This window comes from Balaenoptera borealis (genome assembly GCF_965194805.1).
Source record: "Balaenoptera borealis genome assembly, chromosome: 15".
Lineage (NCBI taxonomy): Eukaryota > Metazoa > Chordata > Mammalia > Artiodactyla > Balaenopteridae > Balaenoptera > Balaenoptera borealis.
In genome coordinates, this window is record NC_138871.1 from 14,300,288 (window position 1) to 14,324,591 (window position 24,304).

At 43.9% G+C, this 24,304-nt stretch overlaps 1 protein-coding gene and 1 long non-coding RNA gene across 4 annotated transcripts in view; one reads left to right on the forward strand and one right to left on the reverse strand.

Annotated features, from left to right (window-relative positions):
• Positions 1–19,322, reverse strand: part of LOC309612246 — a 38,206-nt gene extending 18,884 nt beyond the window's left edge. Inside the window, exon 1 of the long non-coding RNA XR_014235072.1 lies at positions 19,247–19,322. This is a non-coding gene — a long non-coding RNA (uncharacterized lncRNA). The remainder of the gene's footprint in view (positions 1–19,246) is intronic.
• ST3GAL5 (ST3 beta-galactoside alpha-2,3-sialyltransferase 5) overlaps positions 18,612–24,304 on the forward strand; it is a 51,329-nt gene continuing 45,636 nt past the window's right edge. The window contains exon 1 of one of the 3 annotated variants that reach the window (XM_082357677.1): positions 18,612–18,827. In XM_082357677.1, coding sequence (XP_082213803.1) covers positions 18,737–18,827 — 91 coding nt within the window. In that variant the 5' untranslated portion in view covers positions 18,612–18,736. Of the gene's footprint in view, positions 18,828–18,958; positions 19,365–24,304 lie in introns of those variants that run through there. The other 2 variants (XM_082357681.1, XM_082357678.1) reach the window with 2 other exon arrangements.

The following is a 24,304-nucleotide window of genomic DNA, read 5'->3' on the forward strand; positions in this document are numbered from 1 at the left end:
ACTCTGATGGAACACAGGAGGAAGGATTGAGCAAGAGAGAAAGAAAGCAGCTGCCAGCCTATCCCATGAAAACAAACACCTTGAACTTGACAGGTGACTTCAAACGTTACTAAACTCTTTGGCAGTTTTCTCCCCCTTAACCAGCCTAACACAGGAATGCAAGGAGAGAATTATTTCCCTTTCCCACTGCTGTGGTGTTTTCAGCTTTCCAACTGGAAACAGCCTCATGGAAGCATCAACTTGTTCCAAGCAGCTGACAAACGGAGGAAGTTTGGGAAGTTGGGTTTCCCAGCGGGTGTCTTGTCCTTGGAAATTCTTTTCCCCTCAGCCTTCTGCACAAGAACTTCCCTGATGATGCAGATAACAAGGTCCGTCCTTTCATGAGGAGAGAGATGGCAATGCCAGCAAAGTCTCCCGTGAAGGAAGCAGGACCCTCCGACTCAGAAGTCCCTCTTCTCCACCTGCCTGCAAACTTGAAATTTATTCCCTACTCTTTTCTCTGAATAAAGACATGGGAGGTCTTGGTTACAAATGCAAATAATTGTCCGGAAACGGAAATGAAAAGTTCATTACTAACCATTCACACCTTGGTTCATGTAGCAGGGCCCGAAGGAAGGAAGGGGTTCCAGAATAAATCTTAGTAATATATACTGATCAGGCTTTAGAGTAAATTGAAGACGTTCACACTTATCAACTTGATCCTCAAAGTCACACTGAGGACCTTATAGGATTATTATCTCCCTCTGACAGCTGAGGGAGTCAAGACCCAGAGAAGTTAAGTGACTTGCCCAAGAATACACAAGTAGTTGGTGTTGGGAGAATTAGGACTTGAGCTCCCGATGTCCAGTTTGGTGCCCTTTCCCACGTGTGGAGGTGGTAGGAGCTGTGACAGTCTGGGTTATGTGTGGTGGAAGGGTCCAGAGGACCTTGGGCACACCAGCACCTGCTAAGGTTGAAGCCACAGTCAGGCTCCTCTAAATTTCACCCATTGCCAAGGCCTCTTCCTTCAGCTCTGAGTGAGACACAGTAAAGAGAAGAGAATAGTGGGCAGTAAAACCCTGGCCACACATCAATCCCAAAACCCAACCCTCCAACCCAGTTCTTTTCCTCTAAAGGAGACAGTCCTGGAGAGCCAGCCCTACAATCACTACACGCTCCTGATTTCCCTGCCAGAGCCAATATCGCTGTCTAAGAACTTGGCCCCTTTTGGGGAACTCTGTCCTCCTGACATGTGACACTTTAGCTACAGTCCAAGGTCCCTGAGGTGCTCAGAGCAGGGAGTTGACTGCCCATGCATCAGCCCACCATCAATGGTAAACACGGAGGCAGCTCTGGATGCTCTCCAGAAAGGACTTTGCCCCCCAAGCTCAGGCCCTGGACAGAGGTTCACAGGAACTATGTCTGAAAGAGGCAATAACATGGCTATGACTCTGGATTCAAACACCTAGATCTCAAATAAGCTGCCTCTGAGGCCAACACTACCCTTCCTCAAGGCCCCCATGGGAGATCCATACAGAGAGGAAAAAAACCCAGCAAGAACAGTTGATAACCTGTCGGGGCTTTGACCCAACCTCAGATGTGGAGCTCAGCAAGGCCTCCTTCCTCTTCAAGGCCAAAGGAAGGAAGCAGGGAGGCCAAAGTGTTCTTTGGAGCTGAGACCCTCTGGGAATTCAAGGCGAGCTCTGAGGCTCCTCCCCGACCCTCCCCCACCCCATTCCCCAAGGCGCACACTCACTCAACAGTTTGCACATGATCACTGGGGTTTATAGGGCTGGTGCTGCCCATCTAAGGACCTCAGTTTGAGGACCCCGGACCCGTAATGAAACTGGATGACTACTTCCTTGCCCCTTTCCCTCAGGCCTCACAGGGGAAGAATAAGAGAATGGGAAGAGGCCCCCCCCCCGGGATCCCACCCTTGACTCAGACCATCTTATCAATATATCATTTGAAAATAAATAATCATTAAAAATGACCAGGATAGGCATTCACCTTTGACTCATCAGAACATCTTTCACACTCTAATGCTCTTGATGGGCCCAATGAATGCAATTTAATTCGACATAGCACAATGAAGGGGCTATTTGAGTCAGAAAGAGAAATCCAGCAAGATCATTCATAGAAGCAGTCATAGTGTCGTCAGGAAAACACATACACAACTAGTCACCATTCAGGCCAGTGTTAAGTTAGTTTTGGGAGAACAGGGGAGGCAGTGATCCTTTCTGGATAGAGGAGAAAAGTTAGGCAGCGAGCATATATAGAGGAAGAGGTGTTTGGGTCAGGCCTTTGGGCCTCCCCCTGGGAAGGCCTCCTGATCAAAGCAGAGAGGTGAAGTGCAGGTGTGTCTGAGAAAAGGCAAGTACTCTGGGAGGGCAGATGCAGGACACACGTGAGTGTTGGGTTAGGGGAAGGAAGGAATGAGCCAGCTGTGATCCAGGTAAATCTGGGGTCCAGCAACAAATGGAGCAGGACAGGGAAGGGAGTGTAAGAGAGAGATTACTAAGGGGACTTGCAATACAGTAAGTCCCCTACATACGGACGAGTTCCATTCCAAGAGCACATTCATTAAGTCCAATTTGTTCGTAAGTCCAACAAAGTTAGCCTAGGTACCCAACTAACACAATCGGCTATATAGTACTGTACTGTAATAGGTTTATAATACTTTTCACACAAATAATACATAAAAAACAAACAAAAAATAAAGAAAACATTTTTAATCTTGAGAAGTACAGTAGTACAGTACAACAGCTGGCATACAGGGCTGGCATCGAGTGAACAGGCAAGAAGTGTTACTGACCGGAGGAGGGAGGGGAGGTGGGAGATGGTAGAGCTGCAAGATCATCAGCAATAAGAGACGGAGGGCAAGCTGCAATTTCACTCACACCTCGCGTTGATGGCACAGGTTCTGGTTCCTTGCTGGAACCAGATGCACATTCGCATCTTTGAAAGTTCGCAACTTGGAGGTTCATATGTAGGGGACTTATTGTATTGAACACTCGGGCACTGTTATCAGAACTGACCAGTTTCTCCCCTGAGAAGTAACATTTACGGTGAGAAGTGCATTGAGTCCATTATGCACTGGGGAGACCATTCCTAGCTCTGGCTCTCACAGCTGGGGGACCTTGGAAGAGTGAGTTCCCTCCTGGGTATCAGATAGCACCTGTACAGGTGGAAGGAAGGGATGCCTACCATTGGTGATGTTTGACATTGCATTCCTCCTAGCAGGAAGCAAATGGCCCCATGAAAGGGAGAAGTTGAGGAGGGCTCAGGGAAGGGATTGTTGACAAAGGGATGGGCACAATTAAGGCTGCCAACAGGAGATGGTAAAATGCCAGGGACTTGCAACATCTGGAAGCCATGACCACTCCTCGACCTGAAGGGATGTGTTGAGAAGCTAGAAGCTGGTGTATTGAATTAAGAATATGCCGATTATGGGGCTTCCCTGGTGGTGCAGTGGTTAAGAATCCGCCTGCCAATGCAGGGGACACAGGTTCGAGCCCTGGTCCGGGAAGATGTCACATGCCGAGGAGCAACTAAGCCCGTGCGCCAACTACTGAGCCTGCGCTCTAGAGCCCACGAGCCACAACTACTGAGCCCACGTGCCACAACTACTGAAGCCCCCGCACTCTAGAGCCCGTGCTCCGCAACAAGAGAAGCCACCACAGTGAGAAGTCTGCGCACCGCAACGAAGAGTAACCCCAGCTCGCCGCAACTAGAGAAAAGCCCGCACGCAGCAATGAAGACCCAATGCAGCCAAAAATAATAAATAAATAAAAAATAAAAAAAAAAAAAGAATATGCCATTATGACCTGCTGAATAAGGAGACAGAGCCACTCCTCGAGGGGCATGGCCCGGAACTCCCTCAGCAACCGAGCTCCCACTTCAAGGAAGTGAAACCCGTGGGGTCAACTTAATTGAAGACACAGTTCTAATACACCCACACAAAGGAAATTGAGTCATAAGATTTATTATTCACAAGATTCTAGAAGCTGGGGGAAAGGCAATCCTACAACCCAGGTCATGAGCGAGCAGGACAGAGAGAGCAGGGTAGCAAGCTGGGGTGGAGGTCACTAGGTTTTCAGGGGCTTAACTCTAAACGGTTATTTTAAAGCTGCCTCTGGGAATTCCCTGAAGGTACAGTGATTAGGACTTCGTACCTCTACACTGTGGGTCTGGGTTCGATCCCTGGTCGGGGAACTAAGATCCCACAAGCAATGCTGCATGGACAAAAAACAAAAACAAACAAAAAAACTGCCTTGCAAAGCGGGAACTTAGGGCGGGCAACCTAAACTCAAGCCCATAACTAAAATGTCCAGACTCTGGGTGTGAGCAGGGTTATCATACTGTAAAATGCCTAGGCAGTAACTCAGAAAAAACAAAAGTTGTTTTTCTCATCACAAGGGGCAAGAAGATGAAACTATTAGCTGTGAGAGAGGGTCTGCCTGACCAGATAGATCTGCAGCCTTTGATAGAGAATGTGGCCACTGCCAACTGGGGAAGGGCAAGGGCAGAGGTCAGGGGCATGAATACCCTGACCTCTAGCTACCGTCCAACGCCTCGCAGCTGAACACACGCAAAAGCCAGAAGGCAAGGGAGCTGCTAGAGGCGGTCTGCAGGGCTCAGCTTCCCAGACAGAGCAAGGCAGGGATGGACCAAAAGGAGACACGGAGAATATATCACACAGGAAGCAGCAGGCTGACAAATTTATTTAAATAGTTATGTGTTTATTTTTTTTAAATATCTGTCTCATGTTCGAAGAGGAGGTTATTTGAAACTGTAGTCTTTCTTTTTAAGCTTTTTTTAAAAATATATTTTTATTTATTTCTTGGCTGCGCCGGGTCTTAGTTGCGGCATGCAGGATCTTTCATTGAGGCGCGTGGGCTCTTCGTTGCAGGGCGCGGGCTTCTCTCTCTCTAGTTGTGACATGCGAGCTTAGTTGCCCTGTGGCATGTGGGATCTTAGTTCCCCTACCAGGGATCGAACCGGCGTCCCCTGCATTGCAAGACAGATTCTTAACCACTGGACCTCCCTATGTGTTTATTTTAATGTGTAATAGAACATAGCTAGCACATCAAAGCTATCTGTTCACAGCTGTCATTGCTTAAGGTAAGGCTGAAGCAGATCTTTAAATGATAAAAAGTTAGACAGTGGAAAGAAAAATATTAAGTGATGGTAAGGTGGTACAAGAATATGGCAAAAATCACCACGATGGCATTTGTACAGTTGAAGTTTGGGAAATTCTGGGCTGGATGATATATAAGATTTCTTCCATCTCTGACTCTCATTGAGTTTCTAAGTGTCTCCACGTAGCTACACTGAGTACAAGAACTATCTCAGATCATCTAGGTTCGGTAAAATGTTATGATCACGAGTGACAGGGTGGGATGACAGCGGGACTCCTAGTGACTTCACTACTCTCTTAAGATTGTTCTTCCTCTTCTCGAAGGTTAAAAAAAGGCACAAGGCCACCAAAACACATGAATAAGACCATTTACAGCATCACTATTTGTTATAGTCTCAAATTTGAAACAACCCAAATGTCAGTCAAAGGGATAAAAAAATTGTCATATATCCACACTAGGCAGCAATGAAAATGAACAAATTTAAGCTGCATTTGGCAACACAGATGAAACTCACCAACCCAACATTGAATGAAAGGAACCAGACACAGGGTCCATACAGTGGGATTTCTTTTGTATAAAGTTCAAAAACAGGCTAAACAAATCTATGAGGTAGAGATCAGAAGAGTGGCTACCACTGCAGAGGGGAGGGTGAAGGTGGTGGCCAGAAGGAGCCGTGAGGCAGGCTTTGGGAATGTAGGCTACGTTCTCTTTCTTGACATGGTATCTTCACTGAGTCAGAATTCACTGAGCTGTACAGTTGTGATTTTTTTAAAAAATTTATTTATTTATTTTATTTATGGCTGTGTTGGGTCTTCGTTTCTCTGCGAGGGCTTTCTCTAGTTGTGGCAAGCGGGGGCCACTCTTCATCGCGGTGCGCGGGCCTCTCACTATCGCGGCCCCTTCTGTTGCGGGGCACAGGCTCCAGACGCGCAGGCTCAGTAGTTGTGGCTCACGGGCCCAGTTGCTCCGCGGCATGTGGGATCTTCCCAGACCAGGGCTCGAACCCGTGTCCCCTGCATTGGCAGGCAGAGTCTCAACCACTGCGCCACCAGGGAAGCCCCAGTTGTGATTTTTGAACTTCTTGATTGGTCTCTTATACTTCAGTAAAAATTTTAATTTTAAGTGTATAGAAAACAGAAAAGCTGTGATTATTCCCTTGTTGATCCTAGTAAAATGGCCACAAAGGATGAATTGCCCCTCTGGGATAAGCAGAGGTGACATGTCCCTGATGGTCGAAGGAAATTTATGGGAATTGTCTTAGGCTTGGGTCTAAAAAGCATGTCTCTAGAGGTGATTTGCTTCTTATAGGAATCTGAGAGAACTACCAACCTAGGACCACTTTAAAAGGTTTTTGGTCCGAAGGTGATATGAACTCCAGCCCCAAACCTGTATGAGTGCAGGCTTTTGGTTGAGAATTCTCAGGGGAAGATTTCCTCTTTATTTTGGTTCCACTCTGAACTAAAATTAAGTATCTTAAGGCAAGTAATTACCTATAGTGAGTAGTCCACTGTTTCCCTTGGGGAGCAAAATCTGACTACACCCATTGAAACTTCTACCCTTTGAGGGTTCTGGGGTACCCATAAGGATCGCCATTCTAATCTCACATTCTGCTTCAGCCTAGGTTTTGTCTCCCATCTCCAATCTACTTGACAAGAATTAACAGATGACTCCAAGGCAAACTCTGGTTCCTGCTCACCTCTCTGTAGTCACATTTTTCCATTGTTTCTGCCTCAGAGGGGCAGCTCAGCCTTCCTGTAAAAACATACCTTTGATAGTTTCCTCAGCATCTTAAGGATTTTTTAAAATAAATTTATTTATTTAATTAATTTATTTTGGCTGCATTGGGTCTTCATTGCTGCACATGGGCTTTCTCTAGTTGCAGTGAATGAGGGCTACTCTCCGTTGCAGTGCGTGGGCTTCTCATTGCGGTGGCTTCTCTTGTTGCAGATCACGGGCTCTAGGTGAGCAGGCTTCAGTAGTTGTGGCACTTGGGCTCAGTAGTTGTGGCTCACGGGCTCTAGAGCGCAAGCTCAGTAGTTGTGGCTCACGGGCTTAGTTGCTCCGTGGCATATGGGATCTTCTCGGACCACCGCTTGAACCTGTGTCCCTGCACTGGCAGGCGGATTCTTAACCACTGCGCCACCAGGGAAGCCCCCAGCATCTTAAGGATATTTGACTTGGCAGATTTCTCCAGAATTTAGCCTGCCGTGTTGCTGGAAACATGGCATTCACTTTTCTATTTTCATTCTCCAACGGTCTCTCGGAATCCTTTGCTAATCCTATTTCCTCTTCCTGGATTGATATTCCTCATCTTCTCCATTTGCTAAATCCTACTGTGGTAGGCAGAATTCTAAGATGGCTCTCCAAATCCCAAGCCTCTGGTGTACACACACTTTCTCCTGGTTATTCAATCAAACACTAATCTAGGTGTTGCTGTGAAGGGATTTTCCAAATGTAATTATTTCCCAAATCACTTAATCTTTTTTTTTTTGGAATTAAAATGTTATTATTATTTTTTTTCACACACACTGTATTTTATTTTTACAAGAGAGAAATAAACTGACACCAAGCATTGTAAATGGATGACCACAACAAAAGCAACAATGATTGCAATTACCAAACATGAAACACACTCATACTATGTCATAATATTGACATTCAGTCCAGTAATTCTCCATTGTAACAGCTCCTTTACTTTGCCGTGAAAATTGATTTGTATATTTTTTGCCTCTGAGTCCTTGTGGGATTTTTCTTTTTTTTATTCAAACAGAAAGTCACAAAAATTATAATCATCCTCATCAGTTCACTCAGTCCCATGTAATTAATTTTTTTTTCATCTTGATCTTTTGTTAGCACTTTTATGAATTCATCAGTTTTCCATTAGAATAGTTAATCTTTTTTTTTTAAAAAAGATGTATTTATTTATTTGGCTATGCCGGGTCTTAGTTGCAACACGTGGGATCTTCATTGCCACATGTGGGATCTTCTTTGAGGCATGTGGGATCTAGTTCCCTGACCAGGGATCGAACCCGGGCACCCTGCATTGGGAGCACAGAGTCTTAACTGCTGGACCACCAGGGAAGTCCCCCAAATCAGCTAATCTTAAGGAGATTTTTCTGGGTGGGCCTGACTTAATTACATGAGATTTTTTTAAAGCAGAGAATTTATCTGACTGGTAGCAGAAGAGATAGTCATGGAGCTGTGCTCTGGCTGGCCTGGAAGAAAGCAAACATCCGTGTTGTGAACTTCCAATGGGGCCACAAAGCAAGGAACTGTGGGCGGCCCCTAGGAGCTGAGGGTGGTCCTTGGTCCACAGCTAGCAAAAAACACAAGGACCGCAACCCCGGAACTGCAAGGAAATAAGTTCAGCCAAAAACCAGTGAACTTGACTGAGGACCCTGAGCCCACATGAGGACTGCAGTCAAGGCCAACACCTTGATTTCAGTCACGTGAGATCCTGAGCAGAGAATCCAGTCACACTGTACCTGAACTTAAAGTGTGAGATAATAAATTGGTGTTGTTTTAATCCGCTAAATTTGCGGTGATTTATGCAGAAACAGAAAATGAATACAGCCCCAAACGAATGTACTTGCCAGTCTACCTACCCTACCTTTGGATGCCAAATTCAAGTTTCACCCCTCCAAGAGATGTCCTTGAGCCATGTCCCCTTGATGCTCCCTTGGTGCTTTGTTCATTGTCTTTCTCTTATATCTCGTGGCGTGACTGGTTTTGTTCGTTCATTTGTTTTTCAAGTGTCTTTCTCTTTAGTTAGACCATTTGGTCCTGAAGGTCCTGAAGGTCCTGAAGGGCAAGGACCATGTCTTAGGTGGACTCTGGAGTCTGATAGCCTGGGTTCAAATCCTGACTTTGCTACTTCTTAGCCATGTGATCTTGTGCAGATTATTTCCTTTCCCTAAGTTTCCCCAGGCCTCAACTTCCTGAGATAAGACATCCCTCACCTCAAAGGGGAGTTGTGAAGATAAAACGCAGCCCTGACCAACACCTTGATTAGCATAATACCATATACTACTAATAATTATGGCACATAATAGGCACTTGGCAAATGTTTGTGCAATGAACATAGGGGTGGAGGATGGACGGAATAAGGGCCTGCTTGAATCTCTGTGTGTGAAGACATGTCCCACAGCTTCCAAAAGGATTCAGTCTGTTCAGAACTGTTTCCTCAATAAGCCGCCCTCTGCCAACAGACAGCCTCCCCTGATGTTTCTGTAATGTCTCTTTCCCTCCCTTGTGTTTTACTTCTGCTTCTCCCTTGATTGTTCACAGGAAACATTCCTAGTAAAACCTCAAGGGACCAACTTTCTTTGTGCTTTGGGGCAGCAGAGAGAGTCTGTGTTGTGTTGGCTGCAGCCGTGTTCCAGCCCCTTGGGGCCGAGGGAGGCACAGCACCTCCGGAGGACTCGGATGGGGGTTGAACAGAAGGTGAAGCACACCAGGGGGAAAAGACAAAGACAACGCCTGGGCCAGAACCCCCATGAGGTGGTGGTGGAGGGCGAGGGATTCCTGAACCCTCACCTCACCCACATCCTCGGTCTTGGTTGCTACAACTTCCTTCCCTTCTTTCCTTCTGGCCGCTTACAAAATAGTCGCATCAGCATCACCACTAACAGCTTCAAGGATGCCAGGCCCTGGGGAAGGCACAGCTTCTGTCTTGCTGTCAGATGAGAGCCATTTGGCAGGTGAAAAGAAACAGGCCATCTGGAGAGGCCTCTGAGACCTCGGTAATTTGAACCAATGACTCCCCGCATTTTTAGTTATTGTAAAAAAACAACATTTAGCAACATGGAAGGACATTCCTTAAAAAGGAAGAAAAGATTATTCATGATCTCACCACCCTAATGCTACAACTGGTTTCTTTTTCCAAGTTATCTTCCAGTTTTTGGCCACATGATAGAAATCTGCATACAATCTGTATCCTCTTTTTGTTGTTGTTTTCAATTAAGTTCTGTCTTAAGCCTTTTCCAGTGTTGGAATAATCTTCACATTTGTCTCTCTCTCTCTCTTTCTCTCTCTGTTTTTTAACTGCAAATATTCCAGCCAATCTGATTGAGGCATAATTAATGATTCCTTAACCCTTCGGGATGTTGTTCATTCCCTTGAATCTTTGAAGTTGACTCCTGGCAAAGCTGGAAACGAAAGGAAGTTTGTTTCCTAGGCTCATCTCCATGCCTTACAGATCTTCTTACTTCCCTGCCAGCAATTTTAGCCCAAGAGTTCTCTCGCCGTGGGAGCAATCTGCTCTCCAATCCCAACCTGCAAAGTCTTGCCCCCATTCGATGGGCTATTAAAAAAATAAGAATATAGTTCTATTTTTTTCTCTACATAAAAGTGATGCATGCTCATGTTATCCAATCTGAGAATACATAAAAGCAAAAGAAAATAAAAATCTACTATAATCTTCCTATTCAAGATCAGATGCCACTGTTCCTTGTTCCTCTCAAAAATGTTGTTGGCACTTTTGATGCCACTTATCTGTGCTAGGTTCCTTTCCTCCCAGACCCTGCTCTGCCTTCCAAGTTCACCTTAGAAGCTAATTTGTGTTGCAGTGATGAGGACTGAATGAGTAAACCCTAGAAAGTATATTATCCTGAGGCCTTAGGCACCTGTTGAGGAAAAAAAGAAATACACACAAACAGGTACATAATGCATCAATTGTGGCACCTGAGGTTGGCTAGTTTAACCACAGTGGAATTCATTGGCTCATAAAACTGGAATGTGTAGAAGTAGGATGGGCTGCAGGTCTGGTTTGATCAAGTGGCTCAAAATGTCAAAAAGGAAATGGTTTCTTTCTAACCTCTCTCTCTGCTTTCTCCACAACATTATTTTCTTCTTAAGGTAAGTTCTTCTTACTTGGCTGCCTTATCAGCAATTTCTAAGATTACGTATTGCCTGGCTCCTGTCTAGCAGGTTATGAGAGCATCTCTTTCTCCCTACTTGATAAATTCCTGGGATCTCCTCTGATTGCATCAGTCTTGTTCCTATGGCCACCCATAAACCAATCCTAGTGGCAAGGAGGATGAGACAACTATGGGTGGTTGAAACCAGTAGGTCTTAAACTATAGTCTCAGAACCCCTTTACCCTCACAGAAATTAATGAGGAGACCAAAGAATCTTTTTAATGGAGATTTTATCTATTGATACTTGCCAAATTAGAAATTAAATTCATCGACACCTAAGAAATACAAAGGTTCATAAGAGATTACAATGAACAATTTTATGCCAATAAAATGGACAACCTAGAAGGATAGACAAATTCCTAGAAATGTACAATCTCCCAAGGCCAAACCAGGAAGAAATAGAAAATATGAACAGACCAATTTCCAGCAATGAAATTGAATCAGTAATCAAAAAATTCCCAACAAACAAAAGTCTAGGACCAGACAGCTTCATGGGTAAATTCTACCAAACGTTTAGAGAAGAGTTAACACCTATTCTTCTCAAACTATTCCAAAAAATTGCAGAGGAAGGAATACTTCCAAACTCTTTCTGTGAGGCCAGCATCACCCTGATACTAAAACCAGAGAAAGACAACACACAAAAAAGAAAATTACAGGCCGATATCACTGATGGGCATAGATGCAAAAATCCTCAACAAGATGCTAGCAAACTAAACTCAACAATGCATTAAAAGTATCATACATTATGATGAGGTGGGATTTATCCCAAAGGTTCAAGGATAGTTCAATAACCACAAATCAATCAGTGTGATTCACCACATTAACAAATTGAAGAATAAAACTCATACGATCACCTCAATAGAGGCAGAATAAACTTCTGATGAAATTCAACATCCATTTTTGATAAAAACTGTCAACAAAGTGGGTATAGAGAGACCATACCTGAACATAATAAAGACCATATATGACAAGCCTACAGTTAACATTATACTAAATGGTAAAAGCTGAAAACATTTCCTCTAAGATCAGGAACAAGACAAGGATGCCTAGTCTTGCCACTTTTATTGAACATAGTATTGGAAGTCCTAGCCACAGCAATCAGACAAGAAAAAGAAATAAAGGGAATCCAAATTGGAAAGGAAGAAGTAAAACTGTCACTGTTTGCAGATGACATGATACTATACACAGAATATCCTAAAGATCCCACCAAAAAACTACCAGAATTCATCAACGAATTTGGTAAAATTTCAGGATACAAAATTAATACACAGAGATCTGTTGCATTTCTATACACTAACAGTGAACTATTGGAAAGAGAAATTAAGAAAATAATCTCATTTACAATCACATCAAAAAGAATAAAATACATAGGAATAAATCTAACTAAGGAGGTGAACAACCTCTACTTGGAAACCTATAAGATTCTGATGAAACTGAAGATGACCCAAACAAATGGAAAGATATACTCATAGATTGGAAGAACTAATATTGTTAAACTTACCAAGCTACCCAGCGCAATCTACAGATTCAACACAATCACTATCAAAATACCAATGGCATTTTTCACAGAACTAGAACAAATAATTTTAAAATTTGTTTGGAAACACAAAAGACCCCAAGTAACCAAAACAGTCTTGGAAAAGAAAAACAAAGCTGCAGGTATTATGCTCCCTGATTTCAAACTATATTACAAACCTTCAGTAAGCAAAACAGTATTGTACTAGCACAAAAACATACACATAGATCAATGGAACAGAATAGAAAGCCCAGAAATGAACTCACACTTATATGGGCAATTAATCTCTGACAAAGGAGGCAAGAATATATAATGGGGGAAAGAACGTCTTCAATAAATGATGTTGGGAAAACTGGACAGCTACACGCAAAAGGACCGAACTGGACTACTTTCTCACACCATGCACAAAAATAAATTCAAAATGGATTAAAGACTTAAATGTAAGACCTGAAAGGTCAAAGAGTATAGGCAGTATACTCTTTGACCTCAGTCTTAGTAATTTTGCGGGGGATATGTCTCCTCAGGCAAGGGAAACAAAAGCAAAGATAAACAAATGGGACTACATCAAACTAAAAAGCTTTTGCATAGCAAAGGAAACTACGAACAAAATGAATAGGTCACCTACTGAATGGGAGAAGATATTTGCAAGCGATATATCCAATAAGGAGTCAATACCCAAAATATACAAAGAATTCATACAACTCAACATCAAGAAAACAAACAGCAGATTAAAAAATGGACAGAGAATCTAAATAGACATTTTTCCAAAGAAGAAACACAAATGGCCAATAGGCACATGAAAAGATGCTTAGCATTACTAATCATCAGGGAAATGCAAATTAAAACCACAAAGAGATACCACCACACCTGCCAGAATGGCTATCATCAAAAAGACAACAAATAACAAATTTTGGCAGAGATGTGGAGAAAAGGGAACCCTTGTGCACTGTTGCAGCCACTATGGAAAGCAGTATGGAGAATCCTCCAAAAATTAAAAATGGGACTACCATATGATCTAGCAATTCCACTCCTGGATATTTATCTGAAGAAAATGAAAATATTAACTCAAAAAGATATATGCACCCCTATGTTCACTGCAGCATTATTTACAATAGCCAAGATATGGAAGCAACTTAAGCGCCCATCAATAGATGAATGGGTAAGGAAGATGTGAGATACACACACACACACACACACACACACACACACACACACACACTGGAATATTACTCAGCCATAAAAAAAAAGAATGAAATCTTGCCATTTGCGGTAACATATATGCACCTAAAGGGTATTATGCTAAATGAAATGTCAGACAGAAAAAGACATAGACTGTATGATTTCACCTCTATGTGGTATCTAAAAAACAAATGAACAAACATAACAAAACAGAAACGGAGTTATAGATATGGAGAACAAACAGGTTTTTGCCAGAGGGGAGAGAGGTGAAGGGAGGAAAGAAATAGGTGAGGGTGATTAAGAGATACAAACTTCCAGTTGCAAAATAAATGAGTAACAAGTATGAAATGTACAGTGTGGGGAATATAGTCAATAATTATTTAATATCTTTATACGGTGACAGATTGTAACTGGACTTATTATGGTGATCATTTTGAAATGTACAGAAATATTGAACCACTATATTGTGTAATAGGAACTAACATAGTGTTGTAGGTTGATTATACTTTAAAAACAAGCAAACAATAAACAAGCAGACTCACAGAAAAAGAGATCAGGCTGTGGTTACCAAACGCAGAGGATGGGGGGGGAGGTGAACTGGATGAGAGCAGTCAAAAAGTACAAACTTCCAGATATAAAATAAATAAGTACTAGGGATGTAATGTACAACATGATAAATATAATCAACACTGTTGTATGTTATATATGAACACTGTTAAGAGAATAAATCTTAAGAGTTCTCACCATGAGGGAATAATTTTTTTTTTCTATTTCTTTAATTTTGTATCTATATGAGATGATGGGTGGTCACTAAGCTTATTATGATAATCATTTCATGATGTATGTAAGTCAAATCATTATGCTGTACATCTTAAATTTATACAGTGCTGCATGTCAAGTATATCTCAATAAAACTGGAAGAAAAAATTAAATTCTTTAAAAATAATAAAATAATTCATAAAAAATAATAAAATTACATGTTAATATGTTGGCAAAAAAGCCTACGTTTTCCAAAACAAAAAGATGGTGAGAAGAATGGCTTTTTAAAAAAACATATTTGCAAGTCTCTTTAAGTCTGGCTTAATAGAATTAAGCTGGATTTTCATATCTGCTTCTGCATTCAGTCTGTTGCAAATTGGTTTGGTTAAAGTACGTGAAGAAAACCTGCTTCACATTGACATGTAATTGGAAAAGCGAGGAGTATTTTAATAGCCTTTTAAGATAATTGTGGATAGTCTTCTTTGGTAGTACACCAAAACTCTACAAGAGGTGATTTCTTAAAAGTTTGTTGCATTGTGGAATCTGAAACCTTATCTATGAACTTCTCATACTGTTAAATTAAAATCCACTGGGGAATTCCCTGGCGGTCCAGTGGTTAGGACTCCGTGCTTCCACTGCAGGCGGCAGGCGTTCAATCCCTGGTTGGGGAACTAAGATTCCCGTATGCCACGTGGCTCGGCCAATAAATAAATAAACAAGTAAAATCTGTTTTATATTAAAATATAAATAAAATAAAATAAAACCCATTGTCTGCCTTGCATTTAAAACGGATCTTTTACCCATACATGATTTTGTAACATCATGCATTAACCATTTGGAAAACATTGATTCACTGAGTAAATGCAGGTCTTCCAAATATTGGCACACAATACATTATCCAATATCCAAAAATCACCTTCATTTATATTACCATTGATCACATCAGAAAAGTCCTGAAATACTGACAAGCTGTCAAGCTGATGATGATACAAGTTTTCCAAAATTCCAAATCCCTTTTGAAATCTGGAATTTTTTCACCATTGGCAACAAGTAGTCAGTCGTTGTCCTTGAAGAGACAGGCTTGCTTAGTTGATTTTCAAGAAAATGTCTACCAAATACCCAAGTTGAAATAACCATAATTGGTCAGCTGTTTTCTCAAGCAAATATGCTGTTCCATGAAAAAAACAAAACAAAAACCAACCAGCTAGTTCAGCTTGCAACTCAAATGATTGCATGAGTGCTTCTCCTTACACAACCATCATACTTCAGTTTGCAGCAAAAGTGTTTTATGTGCAGTTTCCATTTCGCCATATAAAATATTTAAAAGGTGTGTGCTCAAGAGAGATTGAGATTTTTTTTTAATTATTTAATTTTTAAATTATTTATTTAGCTGCATTGGATCTTCGTTGGTGCGTGTGGCTTTTCTCTAGTTGCGGTGAGCAGGGGTTACTCTTCATTGCGGTGCGTGGGCTTATCATTGTGGTGGCTTCTCTTGTTGCAGAGCATGGGTTCTAGGCGTGCGGGCTCAGTAGTTGTGGCTCACGGGCTTAGTTGCTCCGCGGCATGTGGGGTCTTCCCGGACCAGGGCTCGAACCCGTGTCCCCTGCATTGGCAGGAGGATTCTTAACCACTGCGCCACCAGGAAAGTCCCAGAGATTGAGATTTTAATGAGGTAATCACATTTTTGCTGCTCCATCAAGAACATTCTTAAATGAAATCGCGTTTTTTTTTTACCATGAATGTGTGGTGGTGAAAATACTACTACAGTTGCACACCTTTTGCACACCTTTGCTTTTGCACCATCAGTGAGAAAGGTAAATAAAGTCTTAGATTATAACAAAATAATTTTGACTTCAGAGATACTCTGAAAGGTCCTCAGGGATCCGCTCCCCACCCCCGTCCCCCCGCCCCCCAGCCAAGGGTCTGCGGACCATACTTTGAGAACCACCGACTTAGACCAATTGCAGCCCAGTCATAGAGCTAAAAGTGGGGCAGACTTACCTAAACCGTATGTTGCATCACAGAGGGGGAAGATGGGATGGATGTTGGGGGCAGTGCCTGCTAGGAGAATGACCAAAGTAATGAGCCTAAGGAATTAACGAATTACAAAATCATGGGTGCTGTCCCAGATTCACAAATAGCCCCACCATTTTGCTAGTCAGGATCCAAAGGCTTTTCGGAGACCAGTCACTGACTTGAAGAGATTCTAGTTGAGGCTTTGAAATCCAGTGGCTGATTCTCATCTACCGTTTGGGGATCTCTGTCTTAACCCTGAACAGTAACTAAGGATGGCGGGGACTCCCCTGGCGGTCCAGTGGTTAAGACTCTACGCTTCCACTGCAGGGGGCGCAGGCTCGATGCCTGGCCGGGGAACTAAGATCCTACATGCCCTGTGGCACGGCCAAAAGTAACTAAGGGTGACCCTGAAGGCAGTGGAAAGGATGTTTAGGGCACGGCTTGTCTTGTTGCACAAGTGGGTCAGCTTCTCTCACTACCTTCCAAGCCAGAGTACTGTTGACCCCCATGCCAGCCATAAAGGGTGTCTGGGCCATGCCTGCCTATGGGCTGGCTGAAATGCGGAGGTGGATGGATGAGGGTCCTGCCCAGGAGAGGACAATGGTGGTGATAAGGCCTCATCATGGTTCTGCTAGTGGTGGATTGACTGGAAGGTCAGCTGTTCCTGCTCTAAATAAATACTTTCAAACAAGGCCTGGCTTTATGGACAAGGAGTATCTGGGAGAAAAGGGGGAAAGCCGCTGAGGCAAGTAGAGGTAAAGAGTATCTGATAATCAGGCAGGCCTCTGCTGGTCTCCAAGAGAGAGGGGGTGAGGTGCTCAGCATTTTCCTTGCAGCTGTGACTGACCCCAGAGACAACAGAGAGCTAGGCTGATGCTCTGTTGGCCAGCCTTGGCCAACACACTGGATTTAGATCTCCTAGTGACAGCTTTTCCTCCAACATTTTCAAAATGCTCATGTGTCTTCAAATTAAAATAATCCAGAAACATTTTTACTACAAAATCCCTTTGAAAGGTGTGAAGGCAGAGTCCTTCCACCCCTTCCTCTCCGAGATTTCCCTCCTGATTTTGTTACCCAGATACAACAATTTTTTTTTCCCCAGCACCCCTGCCCCCACCAGGGGAAGAACACATACAAACCGTGTGCAAGCTGTTGCACAAAAAAGAGTGACAAGACTCTCGGTGTACGCAAATATATTTTGCTCCGTGTCTAGGATCTTCTTTTTCAAACGGGAACTGGAACCGGTATCACGGGCACACGACTGCGATACTCTGTGCTCACCAACCCGAAAGGAAACTATGAGAGCAGATCAACTTCACTGACTTTACTGAAGAGTCAACAAGTCCTACGGCACAGAAATGTCCCAGGCGCATTATACACACCTGCCTGTGTTAAAGAAATAACATATCCGTGCTTTCAAGTCCTCTTAATTCCTGAATTTGGGGGTTCACTAATATTCACACTTTTAAAAATTGTATGACACTTCCGCTCCAGAATCGAGGGGGACTCCAGAGTTATGGAGATGGACGCTCCAAGCACAAGTTCTGATCCTGGCTCTGCCACTAAATGCCCTAATGATTTAGGGTGACTCACTTCTGCTCTCTGGGTCTCAATTACCCATCTGTGAAACTAGTGCTCCCTCGATTTTTTCTGATACGTGGAACAACAGAAAGCTGTTCGGCAAATGCCCAGACACACTCAGGCTGCTCTCGTTGTGTCGAGGGCTCCAGGATCCAAACCAGTATTGCCTGCGGGTCCGTCCTAGAGAATAAAGCACGCGACTACATAAAGCCCCTTCATTCAGCGGCTCCGCATCTACGAGTCCTCTGTGCAGTAAAAGCCTATAACCAGCCTATAAACACCTTTTGTTCCTTCGCCATCTAACCGCACGCAGAGATCCAGACGGCGGTGGGTGCCCAGGACCCTCGCCCGGGCCAGCACACAGCCAAGCGCGCTTCCAGCTACGGGCGTCTGGCTGGGGGTGCCCAGCTCCCCTAACCCCGCAGGGTGGAGGATTGAGCGTCTGTGGAGCAGGGCAGCCTCTGGGGCCCTCGCGCGCTCTGATTGGTTCTCGTGTCCTCGTGACTCCAGGCCCCGCCCCACGCCCCTCCTCCGCATCGGAGCTGGGGAGCGGACAGTCTGGGACTGAATGGGCGCTAGCGCGGCGCAGGGGGCGGGCCGGGGCGTCGGGCCCAGGACTGGTGGCAGGCTGGCGCCCGCTCCCTAATATGCGGACGAAGGCGGAGGGCGGCGTGGAGCGGCGTCCCCTGCAGCCGCGGACCAAGGCGGCGGTGGCGGCGGCGGCACCTGCCGGTCGAGGTACGTGGCGCAGCCCCCTCCTCTGCGTAGCGGGGCCCGCGGGCCGGGGGCTGCGGCGGAGATCCGTCCCTGCCCCCGCGTGTCTGGGCCCGGCGACTCCGCCCAAGCCCCCGCGGGCAGCGCCCAGGGCACGGTTCCCTCAAACGCGCCTGGCGGGGGCGCGGGTTGGGAGTCGTGGCCTCGCTCGGAGTGGACCGGCGGGAGGCGCCGCGGCCCGCTCAAGTGTGGACGCGGTGGAGGCGGAGGGGTGAACGGCCGGGACGTGGGGTCCAGGCACGGTGTCCCTTTCCCCTCAGTCTTTCACATCGACTTGGGGTTTAATTCATTGCTGGAAGCTTCCGAGCCCGGGAGAGCCGAGTTAACTCATTTCCCCGGGACAGAACTGGGGGACCCTATGACTAGCAGCTCCGGAAACTGACCTTTGCATCCATCGGGAAGGCGTGCGGTGTCTGCAGGTAGAAGTTCGCCAGTGATCTTCCCTGCTCCTTCTCTGCGGCCAGCCCACACGTTTTGGTGACCTTTGGTTTCTCCTGGATTGTAAGCAATGGCTTGACGTGGGCGTGCATTCATATGAGCCTTTAGTGTGTAAGTAATGCAAGATTTTCGGGGAGCATCTTCGAATAGGAAGAGGCGGGGGGTCCTGCCCAACCCCACATCAGGTGGGTGACCTTGGCGGACACTGATCCCCCTGTAGGACTCCATCTCCTGATCTGTACTGGGAGGCTTGACCTGCTGATGGCCAAGGCCCCTTTCAGGCCCCTGGTTCTGTGGTTCTGACTGCAAAATGTGTTCACCAATGAAGAGGGTCCTGCAGAATCATTAGCTGACTTGAAAGACAAATTTATGTCCTCATGTCTTAATTCATGTTTATGACATTGCTTCATTAGGTATTGTTCATTTAAAAGGGAAAATGGTTTTACCTGCTACCCTTCATCTGGTACCCTCGGTTTGCCTGCTCATTAGGCCACGCACTGTGCTGGGTGTTGGGATTACAAAGAGAAAGGAGACGCATCTCCTGCCCTCTGGTGTTAAGCGGAGCCCTCCTCTTGGTAATCCTCTTCCACAGAAGAGTGCGCTATCCTGAACCTGGAAGAGGAATCGTGTCTGTTGAGTGAAGGGGCACAAACTCAAAACTGTCAGGATGGGTTGTGGTTTCACTCACATAATCCTGAAAGCTTGATGGTTTAGAAGAATGTCTTAAATTTCTAGTCGTAGATCCAGGGGATCACCTAAATTGCAGTCAGTGCTGGGACAAGGAGAGACTGAAGAGAACTGGCAGAGCCCTGTGACTGGAATGTCGTTAGCTTTTTCATGTGTCTGTCCGTTGTCTGAGTGCCGCTGTTTCTGTAAGATGAAATGAACCTTGGTTATGATTAGTAGCTGTATCTTCCTCTAGGCGAGAAAAGAAAAGGGTGAGGTGGGAAGGCATGAAGGTGTTTGTAGAAGACGGAGAGGGCCAACAGGCAGAAATTCTAAAAATGCACATTTATGACTACCTATTTTGAAAATGCTTATAATTTTGGCACAGACTGCCACATTGTTTCATATTACCACAATAGATTAGTATTGAATTTTTTTAATTTAATTTTTATTGGAGTATAGTTGATGTACAATGTTGTATTAATTTCTGCTGTACGGCAAAGTGTGTCAGTTATACATGTACATATATCCACTCTTTTTTAGATTCTTTTCCCATATAGGTCATTACAGAGTACTGAGTAGAGTTCGCTGTGCTATACAGTAGGTCCCTATTAGTTATCTGTTGTATATACGGTAGCGTGTATGTGTCAATCCCAGTCTCCCAGTTTATCCCTCTCCCATCCCCCTTAGTAACCATAAGTTTCTTTTCTACATCTGTGACTCTATTTCTGTTTTGTAAATAAGTTCATTTGTACCATTTTTTTAGATTCCACATATAAGTGATATTATATATTTGTCTTTCTCTGTCTGACTTACTTCACTTAGTATGACAATCTCTAGGTCTATCCACGTTGCTGCAAATGGCATTATTTCGTTCTTTTTTATGGCTGAGTAATAGTATTGAATTTTAAGACTACACTCAAGGCAGGATAAGAACAAACCCTTTGTTCTTTGATATGCCTCCTTCAGTCCTCCCCTGCTTCCCTGCTGGTCTGTTTGGCAGGAGTTTATCTAGCAGGTTGGCTCTTAGGAGGTGAATGGGACAGTAAAAAAGGTTCTGGGTCCTCTGTGGGAGTCATCCAGGTGCTGAGGGCAGAAGGGGGAGTCTTGGAAGAGGGTCAAGCCTCACTTTCCACACCTTGCTAGTTCCTGAGAAGGGATTTAATCGATTGAATCTGAATTGCCTGTGGAGACACTCCCAGAAAGCATGCTCTGTGTTTTTGGTCTAGCTGGGAAGCCTTGGCAGAATTAAAGCAACTGGGAGTATACACACATTAATGATGGTACGAACTCCCTAACTGCTGAGGAAGGAGAAGCAAGGGCTGGATCAGTATGAAGGATATAAGTTAGCAAAGGCATCCAGAAGTGGGTGAATCACTGGCCTAGTGTGGGAGGGATCCATGACTGTGGTTGGTGACACGCAGGCTGTCCGGGGAGAGAGACCCAGCTTGAGCACATGTGCAGGGGGGCAGTGAGGAAGATGTATAGGGGAGCAGGAGAAAAACGAGGTTAGAGGGGTACAAGGACACTACCAGGCTTTTCTTACCTGGACAGCTTTTTCTTTGTTTTTCTAAGTATAGCATACATACTAGAAAAGTAGGCATAAGTATACTACTGTTCAACAGATTTTCCAAACTCAGCAAGACATTTTTGTTCCCCTTTAGAGTGTGGAAAAATATCCAGGATTAAGTTATTGGATGGTTCATCAACTCCTTATACCCATGAATTCTTCCCCTTTTCAAGTTTTAAATATCTGGAATTAATAGTTCAGAATCAAGTGGTATGATTTGATTAATTTAAACAGGGAGGGCTTCCCTGGTGGCACAGTGGTTGAGAGTCTGCCTGCTAATGCAGGGGACACGGGTTCGAGCCCTGGTCTGGGAAGATCCCACATGCCGCGGAGCATCTGGGCCTGTGAGCCACAACGACTGAGCCTGCGCGTCTGGAGCCTGTGCTCCGCAACAAGAGAGGCCACGATAGTGAGAGGCCCGCGCACTGCGATGAAGAGTGGCCCCCACTCGCCACAACTAGAGAAAGCCCTCGCACAGAAACCAAGACCCAACACAGCCAAAAAGAAAGAAAGAAAGAAAGAAAGAAGCTTTCATTAAAAAAAAAAAAAAAAAAAAGGGAAAAATTGATACAAATAACAAATTTGTTTTGATGGAATAGTAGGTTGTGTTTTGAACATGAAGTCTGCCTTTTTTTTTTAAATTAATTAATTAATTTATATTTATTTTTGGCTGTGTTGGGTCTTCGTTTCTGTGCGGGGGCTTTCTCCAGTTGCGGCGAGCGGGGGCCACTCTTCATCGCGGTGCGCGGGCCTCTCACTGTCGCGGCCTCTCCCGTTGCGGAGCACAGGCTCCAGACGCGCAGGCTCAGTAGTTGTGGCTCACGGGCTCAGTTGCTCCACGGCATGTGGGATCCTCCCAGACCAGGGCTCGAACCCGCGTCCCCTGCATTGGCAGGCAGATTCTTAACCACTGCGCCACCAGGGAAGCCCTCTGAAGTCTGCCTGTAAGACTAGGTGTCATTTTCATAATTAAAGGCTTATATGTATTGAGTTCATCAACTCCTTTCTGCTTTTCACAAACGTCTTGTTCTCATTTCCAATCTAGACTTCAGCAGCAAGAGAGGAGGACAGAGTTGTGGTACTTTTACAGGGCTACCAGTACTCTCCTCTCTTTGCTTGTCATTTTCTGCAGTCAAGTCCTTAGTCACCCAGGATTTGGTAGCTGGTTTTCTTGCTTATTCTTCCTCTGGACCAGCTCTGTCCAATGGGTATATAACCCAAGCCATGTATATAATTAAAATTTTTCTAGTAGCTACATTTAAAAAATTAAAAGGAAACCGGTGGATCAAAGTTTCAGTTTCCCAGGAAGATTAAAAAAACCTTCTAACTCTTGTGCACCTAATAACACAGCTTCAAACTGTATAAAGTAAAAAGTGACAGAATGACAGAAAAAGTTGACAAACCTGCCGTAATAGTGAGAGATTTTAGCATATCTCTTTCAGTAATTGATAGAACAAGCTTACTAAAAACCAATAAGGGATTTTTTTTTTTCCAATAAGGGATTGATTCAACAAGCAACACAATTAATAAGCTTGATCAAACTGGTTAAATAGAAAACATAGTTCCAGCAAGTGAAGATTAATTATACTTTTACAAAAATCGAACATATACCAGGTCATAAAGTAAGTCCTAACATATTTAAAATAATCAGTATCATATTGACCAAGTTCTCTGAACACAGTGAAACTAAATTATATATCAATGTAAGAATATAATTTTAAAAATTAAAAAATTTGAATTTGAAAGTATTTAGATTTGAATGATAAAGAAGTAATAACAATGAAAATATATATATCAAAACTTGTAGAATGAATTGTACACGTAAGGCTTGTGGGATGCAACTAAATCAGTATTTAAAGGGAAATACACAGTCTTAATTACTCATATTAGCAAGAAAATAGTCAAAAACTAATGAGCTAGTCAGCTAAATTAGGAAGAAGTTAGGAACACAGCAATTAAAATAAATCCAAGGAATTAGAAGGAAGGAATTAAAAAAAAACCAAACAGGTGAATTAATTTTAATAATATATTTTAGTTAACCCAACATGTATAATATATTATGAAATCAATATAAAAATTGTTATTGAGCAATTTTACATTCTTCTGGTCAAACTAAGTCTTCAAAGCCTTGTGTGTATCTTATACTTTTATTAGAGCACATCTCAATTTGGTCTGGCCATGTTTGAATTACTCAGCAGCCACATGTGACTATGGTGTCTTTGCCTCCTGTAAATGTTGAGATTTGTGGTGATAAACAGGACAGTCAGAGCTAACAGTGGTGGGGTTCAGTTATCTGCCAAGTGAATCGAGGGTCATGGGAATCTAAGAGCGTTTTGTGGTTGGCAGAGGGTGGCTCTTCTTGAAAATCTTATACACCACCCCCTCCCAACAAACATAGGACAGAAATAAAGATAAATGCTCTACTGACTCACTTTGTCCTTACCTGTTTTAGACATGTTACGTATATGTGTGTGTGTGTATGTATATATGTATGTATATATATATATATATTCTTTTAATTTTCACAAAAGCCATATGAGTTTGGTACCATTATTATCCCCATTTTACAGATGAGGATATTGAGGCTCAGGGAGGTTAAGAAACTAAGAAATTCTAGGGGACAGAGCTGGGATCCAGACTCCGGCAATCTGGCCTGGAGGGGGTAGACGAGGCAAATGCATCCCTGTCTTTGCAGCGCATAGGGCATTCCTACCCCACCCCTCAGAAGGTCTCCTGAGAGGATGATCTGAGGTGGCTGAGGCAGCTC